The following is a 26,052-nucleotide window of genomic DNA, read 5'->3' as shown; positions in this document are numbered from 1 at the left end:
AGAGAAGGGCCTGCCATTTCTGTAATATTCCTGCCAATAACATTTCACCTGGACTTGAACATAAACAATCAGATAAACCCAAATTGAGGGACATTCTGTAAAGAAACGAGGCTGGACTCTTCAGAAATATCAGCGTCATAAAAACAAAGACCGAGAAACTAGCAGACTGGGAGAAATTAAGACTGTGCCAAGTGTCCTCACTGTGCATTCTCTGATCAGACCCTTGGCTGGGGCATAAGAGCTGTGAAGGGCATTCCAGAGATATCTTAACTGGGACCATACTGCCTCGTTGTTAAAAGTTAGGAGTGTGACAGTGGAGGAACATGTCCTAGCATATTCAGTTTGTCCTCAACTGGTCCAGGAAAAAGAGGGAGAATGGAGCAAGGGTGGCAGCACATCGATGATGGAGGAGGCTAAGCACAGAGTCTGTGGGTGTTTATCAGACACACGATTCCCAAGGATAGCGGCTCAACTTAGGATTTTCTGATTTTACAGTGATACAGTGAACGCATTTTCCACTTACATTTTTCAACTCACTGTGGGTTTATTAGGAGGCAGTACAGTCGAGGAAGACCTGTACTGTCCTTTAGATTTAGGGATTTTCCTAATAAACATCTGAGGGAATTTGCTTATAAATTTTTGCTTCATGAACAAGTGAGGCTAAAGGATCGCTCAACACTAAAAGCAAATGTACTTTTGTTAAAGGGATTAGTGCCTTGCTGAAATACTGGATTTATTTAATGTAACAAATAAGAAAATGGGAAATCTGGAGCCAACCTTTTTTAAAGATTTTGTGAAGCTTTGGTAAGTCTCCTTTACTAGAGGTCATAAAAAAAATACAGAAATTTTTAGGGGGAGGAAGGGAGGCTGGTTGGGCATTTCGTGTTTTATTGATGATAATTAGACCGTGCCCCCACAAAATAAAAAATAAAAGAAAACAACCCGCATAGTATTAGAATGGATGGATACACTTGACAATGGAGAGGTGCAGAGAGCCAGATCCTTCAGACCTTAAGGGAGGGAAACGTCTTTTTAGAAGTTGCACGAATGTGTTCTAAGAGGACGCGCAGTGAAATCTCGCCACATCAGTGGAGGTGGACGCGATATTTGTGGGTGAAACGAAGTCTTCCCAGGAATGAAGCAGTTACCACGTGGAGGAGAAGGGTTCAGAAAAGTGCCTTGTGACCACGGACGAGAGTCGGTGAGGGCCGCGTGGACAGCCACCCCGATCTGGATTGCTGGGTGCCGGGGTGGGGTTTTCCCCGAAGGACATGGTCATTGCCATGCTGCCCGAAGTTTGGACGCACTTTATAACGGAGCAGGCACTTGTAGCAGACCTCCCCTCACCTTGGCTGGGGGTGCCGTGGGCGAGGAAGTATCATCCTTGCCGTCTTCCAGACGAGAGACCGCTGAGGCCGCGTTGGGCAGAGTGTCCGTCCAGAGCCCCCCGGACGCCGGACCCCGACCCGGGGCTTGTGCTCCTGTGCAGGCAGACTCAGAGACATTGGGAGCACCCCTCCGCCACTGCCCAGCCCAGGGCGAGGAAAGTCAAGGACAGGTGGGAAACACCTTGTTAGAGAAGGCGGAAAACGTGCCCTTGGCTTGTGAACGATTTCCATGAGAACAGCTTTTATAGAAACGGGGAAGTTTGATTTAAATGGAAAAAAAAACAAACAAACCCACTTATGGAAAGTGGCTCTTCAGCGAGTGCTCCTGTGCACCTGCCTGGAAATGACGTGCGTAAAGTGGGCTGGATTTCGTGAGAACCGCCACCACAACCTGGAGATGCTCTGGAGCCTTTGTCATCTGGGGAGGCGTTGGGGACAACAGCAGGCTGTCTGTAGGGCCCCAGAGGCAAGCTCGCTTAGGGAGGGGAGAGGTGGGATCTGAGCCCAGACGACTCACTGGGTGAAACAGAGAAACAGCCTCTCTGCTGATTTGCTCATCTGTGAAATGGGCGTCACGGCCTCTGCACCAACCACCCCACCGGCTGGTGCGGATACGGCCGGATCATTAATGGGGAAACTCAGTGGAAAAGTTGGACTCTCCATCCCCACGAAAGCTAATGTTTTCGTACACAAAATCCCCCTGTTACCACTCCCTTTTTCCTGCCCACTCAAGTAGTAGTAAGACGGTGTGAGAAATCGTGCGGGGCGGGAGTACGGAATCACAAGAACCGTTCACCCAACCCGCAGGCACACCACCTCTCCCGCGAAGGACGTTCTCGTAACTCCTGCTTGTTCTTACGGACGCTTCATTGGTTGGGAGGGCTGCCCCGCCGGGTGACACGCAGGGAGCGGCGGAGTCTTGCCGTTTCGGGCTCCGTCATCAGGGGGAGAAGCTGAGGGAAGCCGCAGTGTGGAGCGTGTGTTTCTCAGCTGCAGGTGCTCAGGCGTGATAGGCATGCCGCCAGCCCTTCCGTGCCTCGATGCCTGCTTCCCTAGCGGGTGTGCCTGTGGTCTGGGGGCTCAGAGCGGCCTTCTCGGCTTGTTGTAGAGGAGAGTGACTTTTCTGTTTGGCGGGGAGATTGTTCTTCAGGAATGGGACAAAAAGTTATTTGCCCTGATGGTAGTAGGTAGATTCATTGAATGATGGACTGATTGAATGATCGACTGATTGAATGAATGAATGAGTAATTTGAGAGCTACCTGGCTGCATGGCTTTGCAGTGGGGCATGATCACAGGACGTAACCTCTGAACATCTGGACAGGAGGAGGCTGCTGGAGGAAAGTTACTCCGCGTGTACCCAGGTCCTGGTTTATGCAAAGCTGAGGGGTACCGGCGGTGTGCAGGGGGCCTGCAGTGCCTCGGACAGTGGCAGATGGGGTCCCAGGACTTGGGTCCCCTCCCCAGCTCCAACACTGAGCAGCCGGCGGATGGGACCAGCCGTGCCGATTTTCCAGGGCTTCTGCAGGGCGAAGCCTCGGTGAGGGGCAAGGATTATACTCAGTAGCATTTCCGCTCCCGTCGCCTTGCGGCCGTTCGTCAGGGTTAGAGCGGAGCCGTTGGATGACGCAGCGTTATTTGGTGAGCTCGGTTCTGGCGGGTGTGCCCTCTCGGGCCAGTAGGGGGTGAGTGTCCCTGCTCTTCAGGTGCAGCAAAGGGAAGAGGCAAGTGGGCTAGACCGTGTGCGAACCGGGTGATGGGGAACAAATTCTCATCCAAGCGCTCTGGTACTCAGCCCTGAAAAGTCGGGGAAGCCTGCTTTCTAATAGCCAGGGGCTCACTGGTTTCTGACTGTACTAGATTAGTCTGTGTCATTAGGAAGCCTCTCCCGCCTCCTCCTGCTCGCGGTTTCTTCCTGTGCCTTGTTATTGCTTAAGCGATTTGGGCCAGTTTACTTCTTAGCCATTCATCAGATGCTGAAGAAAATTGCTGTATTTTCACTGAAAACTGACTTTTCTGTGTCCCTAAGAGACGATAATTCACAGAGCGAATTACTACAGCTGTGTAGCGTCTACTGAGACAGTGATTTGTGTGAACGTCCCCCAAAATATCTCTGCTTTCAGAAATGAACATTCAACAGCCTCCTGTTGTGGGGGGCGGGGTACTTTTCCAGCGACAGTGGGGTGAGCTCAGTCCATGCTCTTTCCCACCGACTGCAAGTAAGAAACACCCCGCAGAATGTTCGCAGCAGCTTTTTGAGGATGCTGCAGGAGGGGGGCAGGCAGATTGGGGAATGAAACTAAAGGAAGCATGAGAGGGAAGACCAGAGTTCCCGTTTTTTTCCTCTTCTTTAGTCTCTTCCCGTATGTCCTGCCTGCACTCGAAGGCCGCCGAGATCCCACAACTGGAGACTTCCAAGAGAATTCCTCTCTTTCTAGCCCAAGGAGCGGGGACTTCTAGAAGTCCCTTTGGGACAGAGACTGGGAGAAATCCTGCCAGCTGCCATTGAAACCCTGCTGACGTGTAGTTTGTACATTCTACGTGTTCTCTGTGCTTGTTTTTAAAAAAATACAGTTGATTATGCCAAATGTTTTGTTTTTTCCTCGATAAGAGACGATGTTTATGATACAAACTTACTACACAGGCATTATAAACTGATTTCGTTCATAATTTATTACGCAGTCGTAGCCCAAGTCAACGCGTTTGAATCACTGTGGTGTGAGTCTAACCAGTCACCTCAGATGGTGGTTCAGTAGGTTTGAGAATCGTTTTATAGGGACTCCCGATGTTGCCAGTACTTGCCGGCCTGGGCTTCGAGTAGCAAGCAAGCAGTTATTTAATAACAATTCCTGGTTAGATTGTTTCCACTCTGTTCCTTTTATACGTAATATCATAGTGGGAGAGTTCTACCTAAAGGTTCATTCCCATCTGGGATCATTTCTTTGCGGTAGGCTCTGAGACTCCGTGTAAACGAGTCACGGGCAATGCGGTTTGGATTGCCGGTCAATATCGACGATGATTTTTGCAGGAGAATTTTGTAGATTGTCATAACAATGATGCTCCCCAAGTGGTAGGTGAGGAAGTGGAGGGTTAGACTGGTCCGGCTGCCTCGGATCACACAGCTAAGTGGCAGAGCCCAGTCTGCCCGCCACCCCTCCCGGCTGGCAGGTGCATTCGGCTCATCCCCCCTCACCCAGCCGCTGGGCGTGCCCCGCCAGCCCCAGCCCTGCTTCCACTTCCCTCAGCCTTGCTGACTTGATGCGCGAGCAAAGTTTGTATCTGTTTGTTTGGCGGTCTCCATGCCTCCCGCTGGTCATATCCTTTGTCCTCTGATACATTTTGTCTCCCACGTTGGTCTTATTTACTTGGTTCATATGGTCAGTTTCCGTGAAAAAGATGTTAGCTGGTTTCTGTTCCGGTTGTTATGCAACATGTCTTTTACTTTGTTTGCTTTTTTTTTTTTTTAAACATAATTAAAATTTTTATGTGGCCATAGCCATCCACCTTCTTTTCCTGTTTCCCACTAAGCTTGAAGAGACTGCCCCTCCCAGAGGTTTGACAGCCATGGAAAGAGATTTTTTAAAAGAAAGCTTAGGTGTTTTAAGGGCACTTGGAAGAAATGCAGCATTAATTTTCAGCTATTTTTTTCTCGATGCTGTGTTTACCTGGTAATGTCTCCCTCCTCCCCACGCGTACAGGTTCCCCACAAATATTTTCGTGCTAAAATGGGAGGGCAAATTACGGGGTGGTGGTGCCTGAGAATAGGATTTCTAGTGTAAAAAACACAGTTTTTGGAAAGACAATCTGAAATGGAATAAAATGAAAAGCTACCCAGGCTTTTGTTGCCATAATTTTCCTCTTTATACTATGCATTGTTATGACAGAACTGGACCCAATTTTCCATTTAAATCTTTTGAAAAATTTCTATCGTGTTTATTACATATGTGCAATTTAAAAAAAAAAACAAAAAAAACGGGCACCTAGGTGGCTCAGTTAAGCATCCGACTTCAGCTCAGGTCATGATCTCACAGTTCATGAGTTTGAGTCCCACGTCGGGCTCTATGCTGACAGCTCAGAGCCTGGAGCCTGCTTTGGATTCTGAGTCTCCCTCTTTCTCTCTGCCCCGCCCTCATACTCTGTCTCTTTTTCCAAAAATAAGTAAACATTTTAAAAATGTTTTTAAACAAAATGGTTCTGTACAACTTTCACGACACACCGTAGCCATCCGTCCCCCTGAGCCCTGACCAACTCCAGCCCACGTTCCTAACTGCTTTCAACAATTTTAACTGAAGCTGGTGGTGCTTATCTTCATAGCTTTTTACTTTTCACAGGTGTGTGTGTGTGTGTGTGTGTGTGTGTGTGTGTGTGTGTGTGTGTGTTACCCTGTGGTCTGTAAGGGACACGGCAGTTCCGTTTCTCTGTTTTTCTGATGGAAGTCTTATTATTGACCTCCTACGGGAAGGCTGGAGGGAGGGTCCACGGTGCCCCAGCTCCCACCCCCCCGGTGGGCGGTCCTGCTTCCTGTCCCCTCTTCCCTGCCCGGGTCTGGATTTCTGTTCTGACTTAACTCCACATTTCGTGTTCACACTATTAGTTTCTAAATGCTCTTCGTAGCCAGCTGAAGTCGTTTCCTATAATGACTCTTGTGCACAACATTTTGTTTCTTAGAGAGTTAGTGATTGCCTTGCCTTTTGCTTTCTTAGTGTTCTGTGTGCACACTCACCCCCATGTGGTTTCACCTTCCCGCGGATGACCCTCGCACCCGTACCCACCCCCCGCCATGGTTCACTGTGCAGGCTCACAGCCCCTCGGCTCTGCCTTCACTGACGACCTAGCAAATCCTGTCTCTTCTTTTTTTCTGCTCTTTCTGCTTTACAAAGCGTATGCTCTCTAGTTCCCTGAAGAGTATGTAGGTGGTAAATACTATGAGATCTTGTGAAAACAGCTTTAGTCGATCCTGTACTGCAGGGTCGCTTAAGAGTATGGCTGGGCAGGGGCGCCTGGGTGGCTCAGTCGGTTAAGCGTCCGACTTCAGCTCAGGTCACAATCTCGCGGTCTGTGAGTTCGAGCCCCGCGTCGGGCTCTGGGCTGATGGCTCAGAGCCTGGAGCCTGCTTCCGATTCTGTGTCTCCCTCTCTCTCTGACTCTCCCCCGTTCATACTCTGTCTCTCTCTGTCTCAAAAATAAATAAACTTAAAAAAAAATTAAAAAAAAAAAAAGTATGGCTGGGCATAGGTTGCTAAGTTGAAAATCATTTTCCCACGGAACTTGGAGGCATTTTTCCAAAGCCTTCTGTCTTCCAGGATTGTTTTTGAAAAAGCTGACTCTTTGATCCTTTGTATGAAGCTTGTTTGTGTGGTTTTTTTTTTTATAAATACATCATGACTTTAATTTTAATGTTTACTTATTTTTGAGACAGAGAGAGACAGAGCATGACCGGGGGAGGGGCAGAGAGAGAGGGAGACACAGAATCCGAAGCAGGCTCCGGGCTCCGAGCTGTCGGCACAGAGCCCGATGCGGGGCTCGAACTCACAAACCGTGAGATCATGACCTGAGCCAAAGTTGGCGCTTAACCGACTGAGCCCCCCAGGCACCCCAAGTATGAAGCTTGTCTTTGATTTCTAGAGGCATTAGGGTCTCTTGCTAACCCCCACTGCATACCTGAAATCTCGTGGTGCCGAGTCTTGCCGTAGAGGTCTGTTTTCTTGTGGTGACCCTTTGAATTTGGAAATCTGTCTCCTCTGTGCCATGTGTCCAACCTGCCATCCTTGACTAGAAATGTTGATACATTTTCTTAAAGGGAAATTGTAGCAGACCACGTGTCTCCCAAAGCCTGGCATGTTATCAGTGAAATGTTGAAAAGGCTCAGGGTGATTAATTTAATTCTGGTTAAAAGTGACTCGTGTGCTGGCAACCTAAGATACAGACCGTTTGACATAGCAAAGAAAAATGGCAGGGAGTGTGTTGTTTAAGCCTCTGATGACTCTGGCGTGCAGCCCAGACTTGCATCAGAGACGGAGGTTTATCCATGAGATTTTTTCACTCTTGCTGAAAAGGAAGAGCACACGGTTCCACTCACGTGATTTCGGTAGATTGAAGGTACATCCAATCAGTCCCTTGTGTCGCTTTGGTCGCCGAAAGTCCCGTTTGACCTCCTCAGCCTCCAGCATCAGCTGGGTCCGTAGAGCCGCTGTCCTGTGAGCTGAGCACGGGGACTTGTCCCAGATATTTCCCCCCAAGTGGCTCCCGTCGTAAACCGCGATCAGTTACTCTTTCTCTGTCAGTGTAATTTTAAAAATGGGCCAAGCGTCTGCTGAAACGTGCTCCAGAAAGCGCACGCACGCAAGGACCGGCTGTGGCCACACGCTTCCTCTCTAGTGAACGTGCACGGCAGCCTTCGTGGGGGGTTTACGTGTCTTGACGGAAGCTCAAAAAGCAGGAACATTCCCGTGCGCCTCCTCTCCTCAGCACCCACACCAGGCGCTTCTGTGAGCACGCGTGGGGGGCGTTATTTCTGTTGCTCCCTCCCTGGAGGGACCTCTGTGTCACACCGACTGACCCCTCCCCCTTCAGACTCCAGTGACGAGTGCAGGCTGTCACCTGTGCGTCCGACCACTGAGCTGTAAATTGGGGGTTCCCGTGACCCCCCCAGATTTGGTTAGTTTGCCAAAGGTTGCTCCCAGAAGTAAGGAAAACATGTAACTTACCAGAGACCTGGTGTATTATAAGAGGATGTAACTTAGGGCAGCCAGAAGGAAGGAATGCCCTGGGCGAGGTCTCTGGGGAGGGGCGTGGGGCTCCCACACCCCCCACATCTCTACTTTCTCATCAGCCTGGTCGCTTTCTGAACCTCCATCCTTGTGGATTTCTGTGGAGGCATCGTTATGTAAGCAGGATTTTTTTTTAATGTTTTTATTTATTCTTGAGAGAGAGAGAGAGACAGAGGCAGAGCATGAGCAGGGGAGGGGCAGAGAGAGAGGGAGACACAGAATCCGAAGCAGGCTCCAGGCTCTGAGCTGTCAGCACAGAGCCCGACGCGGGGCTCGAACTCACAGACCCCGAGATCAGGACCTGAGCCGAAGTCGGACGCTTAACCGATGGAGCCGACCAGGCGCCCCTGTAAGCAGGACTGATGAGTCACTGGCCATCCACCTCCAGCCCTCGCCCCTCCCTGGTGGTCCAGCCCTCTGATCACGGGGTTGGCTCTCCGGGCATCCAGCCCCAACCGCCCTAACGAGCTCTCAGGTGCGGGTGAAAGCGGCTGGTTGTGACTAGCCACAGATGCCTTTTGTCTCGGGAAATGGCAGAGGTGGTGCCGAGAGCCACGTCCGTGGCCAGGTGTGCGTTTCTCGGCAGAAGTCAGGGTATCGCAGGGCCTGGCCCTGACCGGAGGAGGGCGCCACAGCACCCCGGGGTGGACTGGTAACCCTCTCGTCTCTCCTCTCCCACAGCTGTTCGGAGACTGGGAAGCACAAGTGCGGAGGATAATGAAGCTCATTGCCGGTGGCGGCCTGTCCATCACCGGCTCTCACAACATGTGCGGGGACTACCTGTACAGCGGCCACACGGTCATGCTCACGCTCACTTACTTATTTATCAAAGAGTGTAAGTCGAGGACAGCCCTCCGGCAGCGTCCCCACCGCACCTGACACCACGGGCCCCCGGCGCGGGGGGGCGGGGTCGGGGGGCGGGGTCACCGCTCTTGCCCCTGGGGGCGGGGCGGGGGGGCGCCTGGTCTCCTCTGGTGTCGGCAGAGCCTTCGGGCTGCGCTACAGCTGCTGGAAGGAGCCGGGAGGAAAGCTCGTGAGCCCAGGCCTGGTGGCACGTGATGTAGACCGCGTGTCACCGCCCTACGCTGCGCGTGGGGGTCAGCGAGGTCTCTGCCCTCATAGAAGCCGGGGGCTCAGGGACACTAAGTGATGCAGGCGCCAAATGGGAGTCTCCTTTAAAATGTACTAATAAGGGCCGCCTGGGGGGCTCAGTCGGTGAAGCATCCGTCTCCTGATTTCGGCTCAGGTCATGACCTCCCGGTTCGTGGGTTGGAGCCCAGCATCAGGCTCTGCGCTGACAGTGCTGGGGATTCTCCCTCTCCCGCTCTCTCTGCCCCTCCCCTGCTTGCTCAGTCTTTCTCAAAACACAGAAACTTACAAACAACTACCTGAAATATATTTTTAAATGTACTTAAAATATTTTATTGCGAAACACACAAAAAATACTTAAATAAACCCCCGTCCCCTGCTCAGATTTAACAGATGCTGGCATTCACCTTATCTGTTTCAGATAACCCTTTGTGAAGCACATAAAGGCCTAACATATGATTAAGGCTGTTCATGCCTCGCTTCCCATGTTCCTGTGTCATTTCCATGCATGTCTTGAGTCTTGCCGATGATGGCTTTGTGGTTTCTAAAATTAACATGTGGTATGACGTTATAGATGGTCTTTTGCCCCCTTTTTTCTCTCGGATTATGTTTGTGAGACCTGAGGCTCTCTTTCTCCTGCGGTCCGGAGGGGCCTGGGGGGTGCGCGTGGGGCACTTTCTGTTGGTTTGGCCCTTTTGCCAGTGGGGGAGGGGGGGGGGGGTTGTCACAGCCCGGGGAGCGCTCCCTGCTGGTTGTACTGTAAAGGCAGTGAAGTCTTATCCTCAAAGGAAGCACGGCCATGTCGGGAAACTTGGAGGACGCGGCTCACAACCTCTCACTTTGAGTCCTGGTGCCGTCCCCACCTCCGTGACGGGGAAAGACCTTAACCTCTCTGAGTCTTAGCTTCCTCGTCTTTAGAGCGAGATGCTGGTAGCTGCTCTATGGCCGAGGGACAGGTTGTAGAAATTAAAACGGATGTCATGTCGGGACTGACATGACATGAAGAATGAATGGTACCTGTAGGGTGTATCAATGCAGATTCTCCTGGGGGTGGGGTACGGTGCCCCCCACCCCTGCCCTGACCACTCCATTTAAAGTCGCAAACCTCCCTTCCCCTTCTCGGTTTCTGATCCTGCTTCTCCTGTTCAACTTTATTTTTTCACAGCATTTAACACCTTCTAACACAGTGTAAAATCTCCTTCTTTATTATAATTATTTTTTACTGTGTCTTCTCTGTCCCAGGAAGGGATCTCCCCCAACAAAGGCAGGCCCTTTGCCTGTTTTGTTCGTTGATCTCTATACCCAGAGCATTTCCTGTCCCAGGCACATAGTAGATGTTCAATAAATACTGGTTAAACAAATGACTAGTTCTTTTTTTTTTTTTTTAATTTTTTTTAGTTGTCTTTATTTTTGAGAGGCAGAGAGAGACAGAGTGTGAGTGGAGGAGGGGCAGAGAGAGAGGGAGACACAGAATCCGAAGCAGGCTCCAGGCTCTGAGCTGTCAGCACAGAGCGTGATGCAGGGCTCGAACTCACGAACCATGAGATCATGACCTGAGCTGAAGTCAGACGCTCAACCGACTGAGCCACCCAGGCACCCCCAAATGAGTAGTACTTGTATGCTGTGAGAAGCCAGTGAAAGTCTAACCTTTCTCCCCCTGGGTAGGGAGGACGGATCACATTCAAGTGACATTTTTGCGTAAAACTTCAGACCCTCTTCAGCCCATTCTTTGAGAATGCAAAGTGGGAAGGCCTGGACAAATAGAGACTATGGTGCTCCCCTCAGGTGGGAGCTTCCAAATCAAGGTACGGACAGGTATTGACCTGACACTACCCTGCCTTTGAATGCACTTGCACCAAAATCCCCAGGCATTTGGATTCTTTCTTATTTCTGTTTGAGAAATGGAATCTGAGACTCTTTTTGTTTTTTTTTTTAATTTATGAAATTTACTGTCAAATTGGTTTCCATACAACACCCAGTGCTCATCCCAAAAGGTGCCCTCCTCAATGCCCATCACCCACCCTCCCCTCCCTCCCACCCCCCATCAACCCGGAATCTGAGACTCTTAAAGAGTTTCAGGTCAGTGTTTAGTCACAAAGCTTGGGAAGCAAGTAAGACAGTTGGATCAATTCTAATTGCCTAGTCCGTGTGTAAGGATCTGTAGACCAAAAAGTATTGATTTTTGTTTGGAGCATTAACCCCAAATTATTTATAAGTAAGTTGAATGAGACGTCAGTGGACAGGCTTTTTTTTTTTTTTTAATGGAACACGACGCATTATCCTCTCAGTTGTCCTTCTCAACTGTCTTTATATGTGAATCAAGCAGTAGCCAAGTATAAATTACAATTGCTAATAAAGTCACGTCATAAGATAAGCTGCTTCCATTCTTTTTTTTCTTTAACACTTGTTTTTGAGAGACAGAGATAGCGTGCATGCGGGGGAGGGGCAGAGAGTGAGGGAGGCACAGAATCCTAAACAGGCTCCAGGCTCTGAGCTGTCAGCCCAGAGCCCAATGTGGGGCTTGAACTCATGAAGCCTGAGATCATGACCTGAGCCGAAGTCAGAACCTTAACCGACTGAGCCACCCAGGCGCCCCAAATATTGACTTTTATTTATTTTTTATTTTTTTTTAACGTTTATTTATTTTTGAGACAGAGACAGAGCATGAACGGGGGAGGGTCAGAGAGAGGGAGACACAGAATCCGAAACAGGCTCCAGGCTCCGAGCTGTCAGCACAGAGCCCGACGCGGGGCTCGAACTCACAGACCGCGAGATCGTGACGTGAGCCGAAGTCGGACGCTTCACCGACGCAGCCCCCCAGACGCCCCAAGCTGCTTCCATTCTAACCTTGACTACACATAAGCTAAGACCCTTAAATTTGCAGCCCAAACGATCTGTTTTCAGAAGGAAAGATCAGAGTAACCGCTGTGAATCGCTCCTCTTTTCAGACTCCCCTCGACGACTGTGGTGGTACCACTGGATTTGCTGGCTCCTCAGCGTGGTTGGGATCTTCTGTATTCTCTTAGCGCATGACCACTACACTGTGGACGTGGTGGTGGCGTATTACATCACCACAAGACTCTTCTGGTGGTACCACACTATGGCCAATCAGCAAGTGAGTTTTCCCCTTGTCTGATTACAGCTTCCCTCAACGCCTGGCCTGGCGGTGCTGGCTTGGGGGCGGGGGGATGTGCAGAGAACCCACGGATGTCTTAGGCCTCTCTCCAGGGGGGCTAGGCAACTGGGATTGCGTGGTCTTTCGTGATGCTGACCCACTTCGCAACAAAAAATGAGCAAGAAACGTGTTAGTAGAGTGACGCAGAGATCGCATCCTTCTAGAACAGGTATCACCGTCCCCCGTCCCTGACAAATGCCTTCCAAACTGGGCCCCCCTGCTGTTTGATTGGCACCCCTCCCCTCTTCTCCTGGCCTGGGCCCCTGAGCAGCTGAACATTTAACTTCCATCGCAGAAGAGTAACAGAGACGCTAACTGGGGCACGCGCACTTACGGACAAGAGATCGAGGAAGCCACGCGTTCTCCGTGCGCTCCCGGAGTTGGAGTTCTTTGCTCTCCTGCTAGGGGGTGGCCTGGTTAGCACACGAGTGCAGAGTGGGGGCGTGCGTGTGAAACTGGGGTACGTGGGTGGACACAGGGCCGTTCCGGGGTCCTTTGTGAATTGTAATTAGGAAAATACATCCACTTAAAGTGGAAGATCGTTAGAAAAGTACATGTGTTCGTTTGGGGGCCCATGAATTGCTCTCCCTGACCTGGTTTCCTGTCTTTGTCGTCATAGGTGCTCAAAGAAGCTTCCCAGATGAACCTCCTGGCTAGGGTGTGGTGGTATAGGCCATTTCAGTACTTTGAAAAGAATGTCCAAGGAATCGTACCTCGATCTTACCACTGGCCCTTCCCCTGGCCGGTGGTCCACCTCGGGAGGCAGGTGAAATACAGCCGCTTGGTGAACGACACATAACGGCCGCACCAAGTGAGGGACGAGGACCCTTTCCAAGTGCTGAGAACTCCAGTGAGAGCAGACGCCATAAACAGACGATCCCGTTATCTTTCAGCCGTTTCCTTGACTTAACCTATTGAGTTACCTGGTCAGCACTGTGATCTTTTTTTCTCTCCAAAGGACCTGCGTGGGACAACAATAAAGAAAACGTAACCTATCATGCACTGCACACATTTCCTGTTCGTGAGTCCGGGGTTCCGCATAAGCTGCATCACCACGTTCCTTTGTATACGATGCAACAGCATAAATGTAAGCTTTTCTATCATCAGTTCTGGTCTTTCCAGTCACATCTGGAAAATAAAGCGTATTATTTTCTTGGGAAAACATACTTTTCATATCTCTTGCCCCAAAGATTGGGCTGTAAGCCATTTTCTAGCAAATGTCTCAATGAAGGTTTCTAAGTACCTGAATGGGGTTCGATTCTGAAATCTTTCTACCTGTTGCACCGCTATTCAAATAAAAAATGACAGACACAGAAAGGTGTGGTAACTTTGGGTTTTGTAAAAAGCAGAGAGAGTGTGTCAAAAAGTGCAAAAAAAAAAAAAAAGATTCTGTTATAAAGTGATTTTCTAAGTATTTCCTAACTTTATTTTTCAAAATGATGTTATGAAAACCAAATTTCAAGATTTTTACATGTCAGAGAGAAGAGAGTTAAAATTAAAAAAAAAAAATGCTTCTTGGGAGAGAAATTTGTCTATGTTTCTAGTGCCTTTCTTGTCTTGATTGTATGGTCAGTAGGCAATCTTAAATGTTTTTATTTAAAATAAAATATTCCATGAAAATATAAATGTATGTATACACTACTAAATTTTGCATTTATAGCTAAATTAAATCTGAAGACTGCTTATGGTTTTTAAATTGCTATGAATTAACGAATGGGGGAGTTAATTAGAAAATCAGAGCCCTGTTCCCATATTGTGAGCAGGTGGCAATGACATGTACCACTTAAATTATTTTCTCATCTATTTGGTGGTTCGATTTTAACTATACAGTGAAAACAGCCATGAATACTTTGTTTTTAAAGAGAGAGTTTTGAAAATGATCACTTAACTAAAACTTGAAAGCTATAAATTAGTTATCCATACTCTGATGACAATTTTGTTGGTGAACAACAAAACAGAGATCTATTTCTTTAAAATATATTTGTGCAGAAACTGCATGTATCTCTAAGTTTTACTCCTAACAGAAGTATGTTTGGGGAAGTATTCTATTCCATACTTGCCAATGTGGAGAACAAAATAGTTTTTTAAGAATGAAGAAGTATATATATCCATTCTGTATTTTACGTGCAGCAGAATTATCTTCCGTAGGGTTTTTTTTTTTTCCTGTGTATTCACAAGGTGATATTTGTATTGTAAAACAATAATGGTGAAGGAAATAAAAAGGCTTTTAAAATTTTGTTTGTTTTAAATATTTGTAAAGTTATTATTATTCCAGAGAGTATACTGATATCTTAACAGCTTACCTAGACCATAAATTAATCAAAATGCACTTTTTAATAAAACCTGATACTTAAAACATAAATGGCTGTTACTCCTGATGTGTTCACATCCTTCCCAGAGGTCGTAAACGAAGTCATTAAAGCAAGGTAAAAACCTGAGTTGTGGATGTCTTCCCGGAGTTTGAGACAGGGCCTGCGGCGACCATGTTTCTTTCCCCTTGAGATTTCCTAAAATGTGTGAGTGGGGGTTTTTTTGGTTTTTTGTTTTTTTCCAAAGTACACCAAAAGAATCACACAGGTAAGTTAATTTCAAAATGCAGACAGACCACCTTGCTACAGATGTAAGACTGGGATCGTGTCCCGCCTGGGGCTCCGGCCGTGTGTCTCACTCAGAGGACCAGAATCCTGGGATGGGTTTCTAGCACAGCCTCTCCCGCGCTTGGACTCTTGGGCGAGTGTTGCGAATCGAAAGGGAAAGCACCCTGAGTAATGAAAACGCGTCACTGGCACGTGCTAAACATTGGATCTTTCTTCCTAAGTCAAAGCAGTTTTATTTAAAAAAAAAAAAAAGATTATTACAGGTTTGCATACTACATAGGTACTAAGAAATTCATTCACTAATTTCTCTTCATGCCCGACGGCACCGGTTCGTGAATGGACATACCGTGTGGCTCCCGGGTCTGAAGATCCCAGGAAGGATAGAGAAACCTCGTGTTGTGGAGGATTGCAGTACACTTGGTGGGGTCTGCCTGAATGAGGACATGTGCTTTTCTGTCCTTTCGTTTGGTAAGACAGTACCTCCTAAGGACAGTAGCTTCTTTACTTGGCTCTCGTATGAGCTGGGCATTCTTTACATGCGCTATCTTGTTAATGGCCACACAGCCACAGGGTTAATGATTACCCCATTTTGTGGGAGGCGACTCAGAGAAGTTGAATAAACCTCCCAAGGTCATGCAGCCGGTAAGTGGTGAAACTCTGATTGGAGTGCAGGTCTCCACCCCTCCTCACCACCCTGCATGCCCCCAAATGCTGTGAGTGTTTGTAAATTCTTCCGCAGGAGTCCGCGGTGGGAGACATCGGTGCCCGTGGCGGTAAGGCCAAGTAGAATGGCTCTTCTTACGAACTGAGTGCCAGGAAATCCACCTCATGAGGTATGAGAGACTAATTTTGCCAGTTTCCTAATTGCTAAATGTTTCATTTGTCTCCCCAGCAAATACCTAAATTGATCAACGTGATAAAGATCTCAAAAACTTTATAAACATCACATAAAACGAGGGCTTTAATTTGACTGCCATTGTACAAAAAGTCAACCAGGTGTTGAGGTAACCTTCGGGAAGTAGAATGTGCTACCTGGGGCCCGTGTTACTGATGTCCTTTATTTTTCTCTCCCTTTGGTCCGGAAACTTACTCTGAACAAACCCAGACTTGAAATGGTGCCTGTCAGCGCCTTAGGGTTCTTACGTGTCTTCTGGTTCAGGTTACAAGAAAATTAAGCGAGTCCTGCTGGGTCCAGACTCCGGCTCTTAGAGGTCAGAGGTGGGCATGGTCCTCGAGACACAGGCCAAGTGAGGAGACGTTGCCCGAAGCTGGACAAGGGAGGAACAGGATTGGGGCATCGCCCGGCTTACTATTGGCGAAGATACGGAGTGTGGGTTTATCACGCAAGTGAACGTGTGTTGCATGTGTGAGGAGTCCTTCGAGTTCGTGAGGGCTGGCATGGCCCTGGTGTCATCCAGCATCTAGTGACTGAGCAGATTTAGAAATGCCCTTGAGGATTTGTGACGTATGAATCATGGCATCCGACGTGTAACACCTGGTCCGCAGGAATAGTGCTTATCCAGAGGATCCATTCGCCATCAGCACACCGTGGTCGGTGGGTGCAAAGATTGGAGAGTCTCTCGAGGATTCTTGGGGGCAGGTTTGCTAAAGATTTGAAGACAGATCAATGAGATGGGCAGACTCCACGTTTCTCCTAGCTAAAAAAAAAGGGGAGGGGGGGCGCCTGGGTGGCTCGGTCGGTTGAGCGTCCGACTTCAGCTCAGGTCGTGATCTCACGGTTCGTGGGCTCGAGCCCCGCGTCAAGCTCTGTGCTGACAGCTCAGAGCCCGGAGCCCGCTTCACTGCCCTTCCCCACTTGTGCTCTGTCTCTCTCTCTCAAAAATAAACAAAAGCAGGGAGTCCCAATTCAGAGGCTGTACAGCCTCCAGCGTCCAGGTTCCCGTGTTGAAGGATGTGTAGGGTGCGGCTTCCGGGGCAGGAATGGCATTCCACGTGAGGATAGGGAAGGTTCTGGCTCCCTGGAGGGGGCCGGCCCAGAGTTTTCTCCCAGCCCTCCGGTGGCCTAGAGCCACGTGTGTTTTGACGGTCTCTTGTTGGGCACATAGACGTTAAAATTGCTATGTCTTCTTGGAGATTTGACCCCTTTATCATTATGTCATCTCTCTATTCCTGAGGATATTCTTGTTGTGAAGCGTGCTTTGTCCGAAGTTAAAATAACTTGAGCTTTCTTCTGATTAGTGTTAGTATGGTATATATCTTTCTCCACCCCTTTATTTTTAACCTGTCTGGATCTTTTTTTTTTTAATTTTTTAATTTTTTTAAATTTACATCCAAATTAGCATATAGTGCAACAATGATTTCAGGAGGCGATTCCTTAGCGCCCCTTCCCCATTTAGCCCATCCCCCCTCGTACAACCCCTCCCGTAACCCTCGGTTTGTTCTCCATATTTAAGAGTCTCTTCTGTTTTCTCCCCCTCCCTGTTTTTATAGTATTTTTGCTTCCCTTCCCTTATGTTCATCTGTTTTGTCTCTTAAAGTCCTCATAGGAGTGAAGTCATAGGATTTTTGTCTTTCTCTAATTTCACTTAGCGTAATACCCTCCAGTTCCATCCATGTAGTTGCACATGGCAAGATTTCATTCTTTTTGATGCCGAGTAATACTCCATTATATATATACACCACAATCTCTTTATCGTTTCATCCATTGATGGACATTTGGGCTCTTTCCGTACTTTGCCTATTGTTGATAGTGCTGCTATAAACATGGGGCGCGTGTGTCCCTTCGAAACAGTGCACCTGTATCCCGTGGAGAAATGCCTAGTTGTGCATTTGCTGAGTCGTAGGGTAGCTCTATTTTTAGTTTTTTTGAGGAACCTCCATACTGTTTTCCAGAGGGGCTGCACCAGCCTGCATTCCCACCAACAATGCAAGAGATCCTCTTTCTCCGCATCCTCGCCAACATCTGTTGTTGCCTGAGTTGTTAATGTGAGCCATTCTGACAGGAATAAGGTGGTATCTCATTGTGGTTTTGATTTGCATTTCCCTGATGATGAGTGACGTAGAGCATTTTTTCATGTGTCGGTTGGCCATCTGGATGTCTTCTTTGGAGAAGTGTCTATTCATATCTTTTGCCCATGTCTTCACTGGATTATTTCTTTTTTGGGTGTTGAGTTTGATAAGTTCTTTGTAGATTTTGGATACTAACCCTTTATCTGATATGTTGTTTGCAAATCTCTTCTCCCATTCTGTCGGTTGCGTTTTAGTTTTGCTGGTTGTTTCCTTCGCTGTGCAGAAGCTTTTTATTTTGATGAGGTCCCAGTAGTTCATTTTTGCTTTTGTTTCCCTTGTCTGGATCTTTATATTTAAAGTAGGTTTCTTATAGACAGAATATATAAACAGAAAAACAGCATCTTGTTTTTCACCTATTCTGACGATCTCTTGTTTTTTTAATTGATGTATTTAGACCTTTCACATTTAAAGTACGGTTAACCTTTGAACCACACGGGTTTGAGCTAAGCAGGTCCACTTACACATGGATTTCTTTTTCAGTAAATACAGTACTGTAAATGTATTTTCTGATTTTATTAATATTTTATTTTTTCTAGCTTCCTTTTTTTTTTAAGTTTATGTTGAGAGAGAGAGAGGTAGAGGGAGAGAATCCCAAGCAGGCTCTGCACTGCTAATGCAGAGCCTGATGTGGGACTCAAACTCACAAACTGTAAGATCATGACCTGAGCTGAAACCAAGAGTCAGGTGGCCAACTGACCGAGCCACCCAGGGGCCCTTCTCCAGCTTTATTCTAGGAATGCAGTATATAGAATACAAAGTACGTGTTAATCAATTGTTTATGTTAGTGATGAGGCTTCTGGTCACCAGTTGGCTATTAGTCAATAAGTTTTGGGGGAATCAAAATGTATTTGTGGATTGTTGACCCCTCTCCTTCCCCCTACCAGCAGTTCATCTAAGTTTCCATAAGTGTTCCTTCTAATTTATGGCTTCAGCGACTTCTGCTCCATGTAAGCAGATCTCACCTGTGAGATCTGGATGCACCTGTCTCTCCAGGTTCGGGCATGGTGGTTGGAACCATTGACCCCAATCTTGTGATGGCTCCAAGAAAAGTTGTTTTTCAGTTTGTCCAGCCTTTTCTAGTTGTAAGGATAGGAATGGTGACCAGACTCCCAAGCTTTTTCCGTCTTGAACATGAAACCAGAAGCCCTTGGTGACCCAGCTTTTGTAGTCAAATAAATTTGGGAGTTAGTGACTAAGCCGTTATCTCTAGAGTGCCCTTAATGTCTGGACATACAAATCTGTGTCCTAACAACAAATGAAGAACTAAAACTAAAACGGCTGGTAGAGTCCACTGTCATGACTTCCAACTCTGCGCACGTGAGCTGTCCAGAAGAACGTGAAGATAATTAACGCTGGACTGGGGAACAGAGGGCATTCGTGCAGGTGGCTTAAATGTGAGCTTACCCACCAGAGCCTTTGATGTGCCCTCCCACAGGTGACCTAGGATGCAGCCGGGCGCTAGAGCAAAGCCCAAAGTCCAGAGTAGCCTGAATGACTTTCCCTCTCTTTCTTTCTTTAGACTGCTCTAGTTGTTAGTTGTCTGACTGCTGTGGCATATCCCGGGCTGGTCCCTGGGAAACAACTGCCAAGGACGTTGGTTAGTAACAAATATGGCTGCTTATGAGGAACCTCAGAACATTAAGAGAAAATGTCGGGTGCCGACAGTCCGGAATGCTTGGTCCATTTCTGTCCAAGTGTTTACAGTATGTTCTGTTGGGTTGGTCAGTTTCTTCTCTCTCTCTCTCTGGCTTGGACCAAGATAAGTTCTAAATTAGTTTAACTTGGTTACTCAAAGCCTTTTTCAGCGTGAGTAGGAAATACAGAAAGTGGTATTCTTGTAGCTGTCCCAGTCCATATTGTACCAAGAACCTCAACCAGAATATCGTCCTTACTTTTATTTCACACCAAGGGCTTTGTCCGGCTCCTCTCTCAAGCGTTGGAGTCTAAGATGCGGTCGCGCTTGGGAGATGCAGTGTGTCATGTTCAAACACAAACCAAGGGCAGCTCCTGAAAGAACGTGAATCATTTAGGCCAGTTACGTGTGTCGTGGTGTAATGTGGGGTAATGAGGAGGCACACGTACCAGTTCTGTGCTCAGTAAACAACCCCTGGCATTATAGAGAGGGAAATGAGAGAGAGAGATGGAAATGGGGCCCCTGGGAGCCAAGGAAGAAGTCCCAGTCAATGGAAAGACCGGCCCCAGCCAGGGAGAGAGCTGGACGACATACTGAACCAAACCTAGACTCAGCCTTTATCGGGACTTCTGGATTCATTATCAGTAGACAGAAGCCATGTATGTCTTGGGTCTTTATTAAAAGACTTGCTGGACCGTCCTGAGCATCTGATGCGTGTGCACAATGGTGACTGGGTTACTGGCCGACTCTGACGGAGCAGGACACAGTTATCTCGGATGAGGAGCGAGGGTCACCATGAAACAGAAACGTGTATCTCCATGATTTACTGGTGCTTGGGATCTGCTCCCCTGGCCAGCTCTGTGTTATTACTTGGAGGAACTGGGATGGTTTTAATTGCTTCCTGCTAGTAGTTATCAGCACGGGAGAAGCAGAAAGGGGGTTCCAGCCAAAGCACTCTGTCTTTCGTGCTCTTTTTAATAAAGAGCTTGTGCACAGAATCGGGTTTTCCACGGGGGACGCGTAGCAATGCTCCTCGATATTTTAGGATGTTTCGGGGGGGGGGCGGGTACCTCACTTGGGAAAAAAGTGTGATCTGTGAAAATAAACGTTTGTTTGGAAGGCTTCTCTGAAGTCATCGGCTTTGGGTTTCAAGAGGCCACAATCCAATCGTTGCCAGGCTTACGGAAAGCGTGTTCGTTGCTAGTCCCCGGGGTCACGGGAGCCTTCTGACCCCTGGCTGCCGTTGGGCTGTGACGGTGGCCCCCGGCAGGGGTAAGAGCTGAGAATGCTGTGTTTGCAGCAGAAGCTTCCTTGACGCAGCAGGAGCGTCACAGCCGCTTCAGCGAGCCCCGCAGGCTCTGTGCGCACCAGAGGGGGCCGGATGGATCTGCAGGCGTATGTTGGCTGGGCTTCTCCGCAGGCTCCGGGGGCGAGCACGTAAAGCAAAGCTTGTAGAGGAGCTGTGCACACGTCTGCCCGGGAAGTGTCGCCGGCCCCGGACGTGGGAGCACATTCCTGTGCTCACCAGCGGACACCAGATGACCCCAGGGCTTGATCTCTGCCCTGCAGCTCGCCCTGGCCTCTCCAAACCCTGGGGCCCAATGGCTGCTGCTGAGGTTTCCCCTGGGGCTCCGGGTTCCTGAGCAGAGGGATCGAAGCAGGGAACGCGGCCAGAAGGCCCTGTTCCCTGTTTTTGCACAATCCTCGGTACCAGCAAGAAAGGGCTGCGGCGGGGGGGGGTGGGGGGGGGGGGTGGAGAGATGGCAATACGGTACTTCCTTCGGGAGGGAAAATGTCAATGTATTCAGCACACATAACCCCCACATACTATTAACATTCACCAAGTGTGAATTCAAACAAAAGTCACCAAAATTAGATGGGAAGGGATCTGAAATGTCACTTTCACACATGCCGGGCTTGGAGAGCTATGACAAATTGGCTTCCTGTGGATCCGGGCCGTCAAAACTGGCTTGGGACGTTCAGGTCTAATCACCAATTAAACTCGGCAAACACAGCGGATTTGCGCAGGCCCTGGGAGATCCATTTCCTTCTTGGGAATGGAGAGGGCCCGGACCAGCTCTTTTTCATCTGACAAAAAATGAGGAGGAATTGCTGGCCATCTCCCTACCGCTGAAGGAGGTCAGAGCAGGAAAGGCAGGCGGGCTCACTGGAGAGACCCGCTGGTGTCTCACTCCCTCTGCCCAGTCTGCCCAGGAAGGCAGGAAAAGCTCTAGCGGGACCAGAGCCGCTGGGGGCGGGGCCTGGAGGGCCGGTGAGCCTTGGGTCCACAGAACACAGACTTCTCTGTTTCCCAAACTGTCGTTCCCTCGCTCGGGGTGGCGAGTGAGATCTCAGGGGTCACACTCACACAAACACACACGTATGCAAATTTAGCATTCCCATCAGCGCATTTCAAGCCGTAACAAATATTTTATTATGGAAAGTTTTTAAGTCTACGCTAACTTCGTAAGAATCCCACAGTGAGAAACCCAGGTAGGCACCGGCTAGCTTCTACCGTTATTTTCTTAACTTGCTGTGTCACCTATCAATCCATTTGCCTGTCTTTCTGTGGGTCTTATCCATTACCCTGATTTTCTGAATGCATTTCAAGTAAATTGCAGACACGTCTCCCTAAATACTTCAGCGTCCGTGTTCACTAAAATTCAAAATTTGTTCCCAGGTTTTGTTTGTTGCTGTTGTTGTGGTGGTAAAATGTATAGGCGATGAAATACATAAATCTTGTGTATATTTGCTGTTTTGACAAATGCATGCGCCTATGTTATGCAAACACCTATCGTGACAGAGACGATTACTGGGGCCTTTCTGCCTCTTCCCCATCAATCTTGGCCAGCCCCCCATCCTACCATGACTCCCAGAGGCAAACACCTACCGTACCTACCCTGATTTTCCACCACACACCTCGCCCCACCGTGTATGATGTGTGTACTCTTTGCATCTGTGTACTTCATTCTGTGTAATATGTTTGCAGTCATCCATGTTGCCGTGCATGTGGATAATCCCTTCCTTTTTATCAGTGACAAGTATTCCACTGAATAAATAGACAGCAGTATGTTTATCCACTCCCCTCTGGATTGATACCTGGACAGTTTCAAAGTTGTGCCTATTATGAATAAAGCAGCTTACAATATTCTTGTATACGTTTTCCTTGTGTGTGTGCATGTATTTAGGTCTATATGTTTTCAACTCTCGTAGGTAAATACTACCCAGGTGTGGGATTGCTGGGTCAGAAAGTAGATGTATGTTGAATTTTCTAAGAAATGGGGGCGCCTGGGTGGCTCAGTCAGTTGAGCACCCGACTTCAGCTCAGGTCACGATCTCATGGTTTGTGGGTTCGAGCCGCACGTAGGGCTCTGTGCTGACAGCTCAGAGCCCGGAGCCCGCTTCAGATTCTGCGTCTCCCTCTCTTTCTGCCTCTCTCTCCATCTCTGTCTCTCCCAAAAGTAAATAAACATTAAAAAAAATTTAATTTTAATTTTACAAGGACCAAACCTATAAGCCACATGTCCTTGAATTATTTTAGTGTTTCAGCAGTATTGGCTGTGTTTTCCCACCTATTCAGATTCTTTCCGGTGAATCTTTGTCAACAGTTTAAATACAAATCAATAAATTCCAAAAAAAACCCCAAAACTTTAAAAAATAAGTAATAGAAGGGAACAACAGCAAAATGACCAGACTTGCTCCTAGGAAATTTTTTTCCTTCTGTGAGTTCATAGGGTTCCTTATTATTAAAGTCCGTCCGAATCAGAGGTTCTTTTAGAAAAATTTGGGGAGTAAAAATCTTTTTATAAACTCCACCGAAGGATGACATACGTACAGAAAAGTGCATCCAGAATCATCTTTGCAAACCGTACACATCCGCGTCGCGGGCCTCCGGCTGGAGAAGCAGCATGGCCCGCGCCAGGGCGGCCCCGGGAGATGGGCCACATCGGGCATGATGAAAATTACAAGTGCAAAGACAAGTGGAGGCCCCGCCGAGCTCACCGGGGCATCCCACCGAACACTTAAGGGATGCCCCCGCAACAGTGAAAGCAGACTCCCCCATTAGAGGCCCTACTGTCCTCTCCCGGGGCTGTCTCGACCCCACACCTCCGGCACCACTCCTGCCGCGTGGATTTCGCCTCTACAGTCTCTCTCCCAACGCCGCGCGGCTTGCACCCGGCATTCTGCAAGGAGAAGCCGTCGCTTTAGCTAAAACTCATCACCGAGTCTCCCTCCGAGCGTCCTGGGGGCACGGTGGGGGGCTGGGGGAGCCCCACGGAATAGAACAGCCCCCGGCCTCCACTGGGCCGGCTGAAACGCGAGAGGCCAGGGGACAAGCTGTGTCACTCCGAACGTGGGGCTACTCGCGCCTGGTGCGGGTGGTGTGTGTGAATCAGAGAAACGGCAGCTACGCTCTGGGGCCGGAAGGGGAAGGGCTTGCAGGCAGGAAGGGGGCTCGAGTTCCAGGGGGCACGGGATAAGGCCTTCCCGGTTTGCGCCCTGAACAGGAAGGGGCGCTTCCCCCCCCAGCCCCGTCAGCCGAAGCACCGAAGGTCAGCGGTGTCGCAGGAGCCCCGCAGACCCAGATGCCCCCCGCCCCCCACTCTGGGTTCCAGACCCGCGGCCCCCGGTCGGGATGAAGGCAGCAAGTGGCCTGTGCGGGCGGCGCACTGTCATCTCGAAACCAGTCTAATTGTGAGCATGGCAATGAGAGCAAACTTCGGACAGTGCATCCGAACACAGGAGGAGAATAAGCTACTGCTGCTGTTTCTGGTTTTTGGCACAGGACACACGGCCCCAGTCGGACCCCACGTGGAAATGAAAAGGTAGTGGGGGTCGTGGGAGGCTGGAAGTCATTTAGCAAACTGTAGATGAGTAAAAATTTGGACGCGTCGGAAGAGAGTCAATGGCCCAGGCTCTTCTTCTCTTGAAAGATACTTGGACGAGGGGCACCTGGGTGGCTCCGTCCCTTAAGCGTCGGACTCTTGCTTTCAGCTCAGGTCATGATCTCGCCGTCCGTGAGTTCGAGCCCCGCGTCGGGCTCTGTGCTGACAGCTGGGAGCCTGGAGCCTGCTTCCGATTTTGTGTCTCCCTTTCTCTCTGCCCCTCCCCCGCTCATGCTCGCTCTCTCCCTGTCTCTCTCTCTCAAAAATAAATAAAGCACTTAAAAAAATTTTTTTCACATGACTTTAGCCTCCCTCTTTGATTTCCAACCCTAATTCGCACCAAAGCTAGTCCGTAACTGTCAACTTGGAAACCCATCACGCTTTGCAATGTATTTTCTCCTGGTGTCTCTGCAGAGAGTGGATCGCTCCCAGCCCATCTCACTCTCCCCGTGCTCCAGCCAGAAGGCTGTGGAATCACTCGTGCCTCCTGTTTCTCTCCCATCCTTCGCAGCCCGCCAGGAAATCCTGTTGCCTCCACCTTCTGACACACCCTTACTGTGACCCACCGCTTCCACCACCTCCGCCTCCAGCCCCTGGTCCCAGCCTCTGGCTTGGGGGTGGGCGGGAGCCTCTCCATCCGCCTCACTGCTCCTCAACCCGCCCCTCTGCAGCGTGTGGTCACCCAGGAACCCGGGTGACAGGTACGCGAGAAAGCTTTCCAAGGCTCAGATGGTGCCGCTGCTCTGCCCGTCAACGTCTCACTGCTTCTCACTGAAGTCAGCGCACCGCCAAGCGTCCTCGAGCCCTTCCCGCCCGCCACCCCTGCTGGTCCACTCCGCACACCTTGGCCCCGTCGCCACTGCTCCAGTCTTGGTCTCGCGGCTCAGGCCCCCCGGGCCAGTTTGTCCTCCTTCAACCCATCCACCGCACTCTCGTCGGGGGAGACCTTTATCACTGGCCTTCCTTTCCCCAGGAATGCGCTCCCTCGGGCAGAAACACGGCTCGTTCTTTCTCCCGCTTCCTTCAGGTGTCTGTTGGACCGTCACGCTGTCAGAGGACTTCTTTGATTATATCACACAGAACAACATTCTCTCACCTCTTGTTCTGCCGCCTTCTTCCTCTTCGCACACACGACCTAACAGAGACCTAACAGATTACATTTATTTTTTGCTTGTCTCCTTCCATGTAGAACGGGGGTCTCATGAGAAGATGGGCTTTGTTTGGGTCCAAAAGAGTATGGTTGCCAGACGGTTGGCATTCAATAGATACGTGAGAATAAATATTGGGTTGGATGAATACCACCTGATCATCACGGTCAAGATTCTGGTGCCCAGAGAGAGCGAAACCAGGTGGAGAGCACCTGCCTTCCCCAGCTCCTGCTCGTCCACCCCACAGTTCTAGGAGGCTTCGTGTTACGTGCTCAGTATTCTTATTGATCAACGTGTTCACTCATTGTTATGTAAAGTGCTACAAAGAGCGGCTGGAC

The 26,052-nt window shown here is 49.1% G+C and overlaps 2 protein-coding genes across 5 annotated transcripts in view; both read left to right on the top strand.

The window, feature by feature from the left end:
* SGMS1 (sphingomyelin synthase 1) overlaps window positions 1–14,656 on the top strand; it is a 118,930-nt gene extending 104,274 nt beyond the window's left edge. For both annotated transcript variants that reach the window (XM_042909222.1, XM_042909223.1), the window contains 3 exons: window positions 8,838–8,991; window positions 12,194–12,360; window positions 13,040–14,656. In XM_042909222.1, the coding sequence (XP_042765156.1) occupies window positions 8,838–8,991; window positions 12,194–12,360; window positions 13,040–13,219 (501 nt within the window). In that variant the 3' untranslated portion in view covers window positions 13,220–14,656. The remainder of the gene's footprint in view (window positions 1–8,837; window positions 8,992–12,193; window positions 12,361–13,039) is intronic.
* Window positions 14,657–23,108: 8,452 nt separating this feature from the next.
* ASAH2 (N-acylsphingosine amidohydrolase 2) overlaps window positions 23,109–26,052 on the top strand; it is an 89,051-nt gene continuing 86,107 nt past the window's right edge. For all 3 annotated transcript variants that reach the window (XM_042908697.1, XM_042908695.1, XM_042908696.1), the window contains exon 1: window positions 23,109–24,506. The gene's annotated coding sequence lies outside the window, so the exon portion shown is untranslated. The remainder of the gene's footprint in view (window positions 24,507–26,052) is intronic.

This window comes from Panthera leo, chromosome D2, assembly GCF_018350215.1.
Source record: "Panthera leo isolate Ple1 chromosome D2, P.leo_Ple1_pat1.1, whole genome shotgun sequence".
NCBI lineage: Eukaryota > Metazoa > Chordata > Mammalia > Carnivora > Felidae > Panthera > Panthera leo.
The sequence above is the reverse complement of the archived record's forward strand: the minus strand, read 5'-3'. Positions and strand labels throughout refer to the sequence as shown.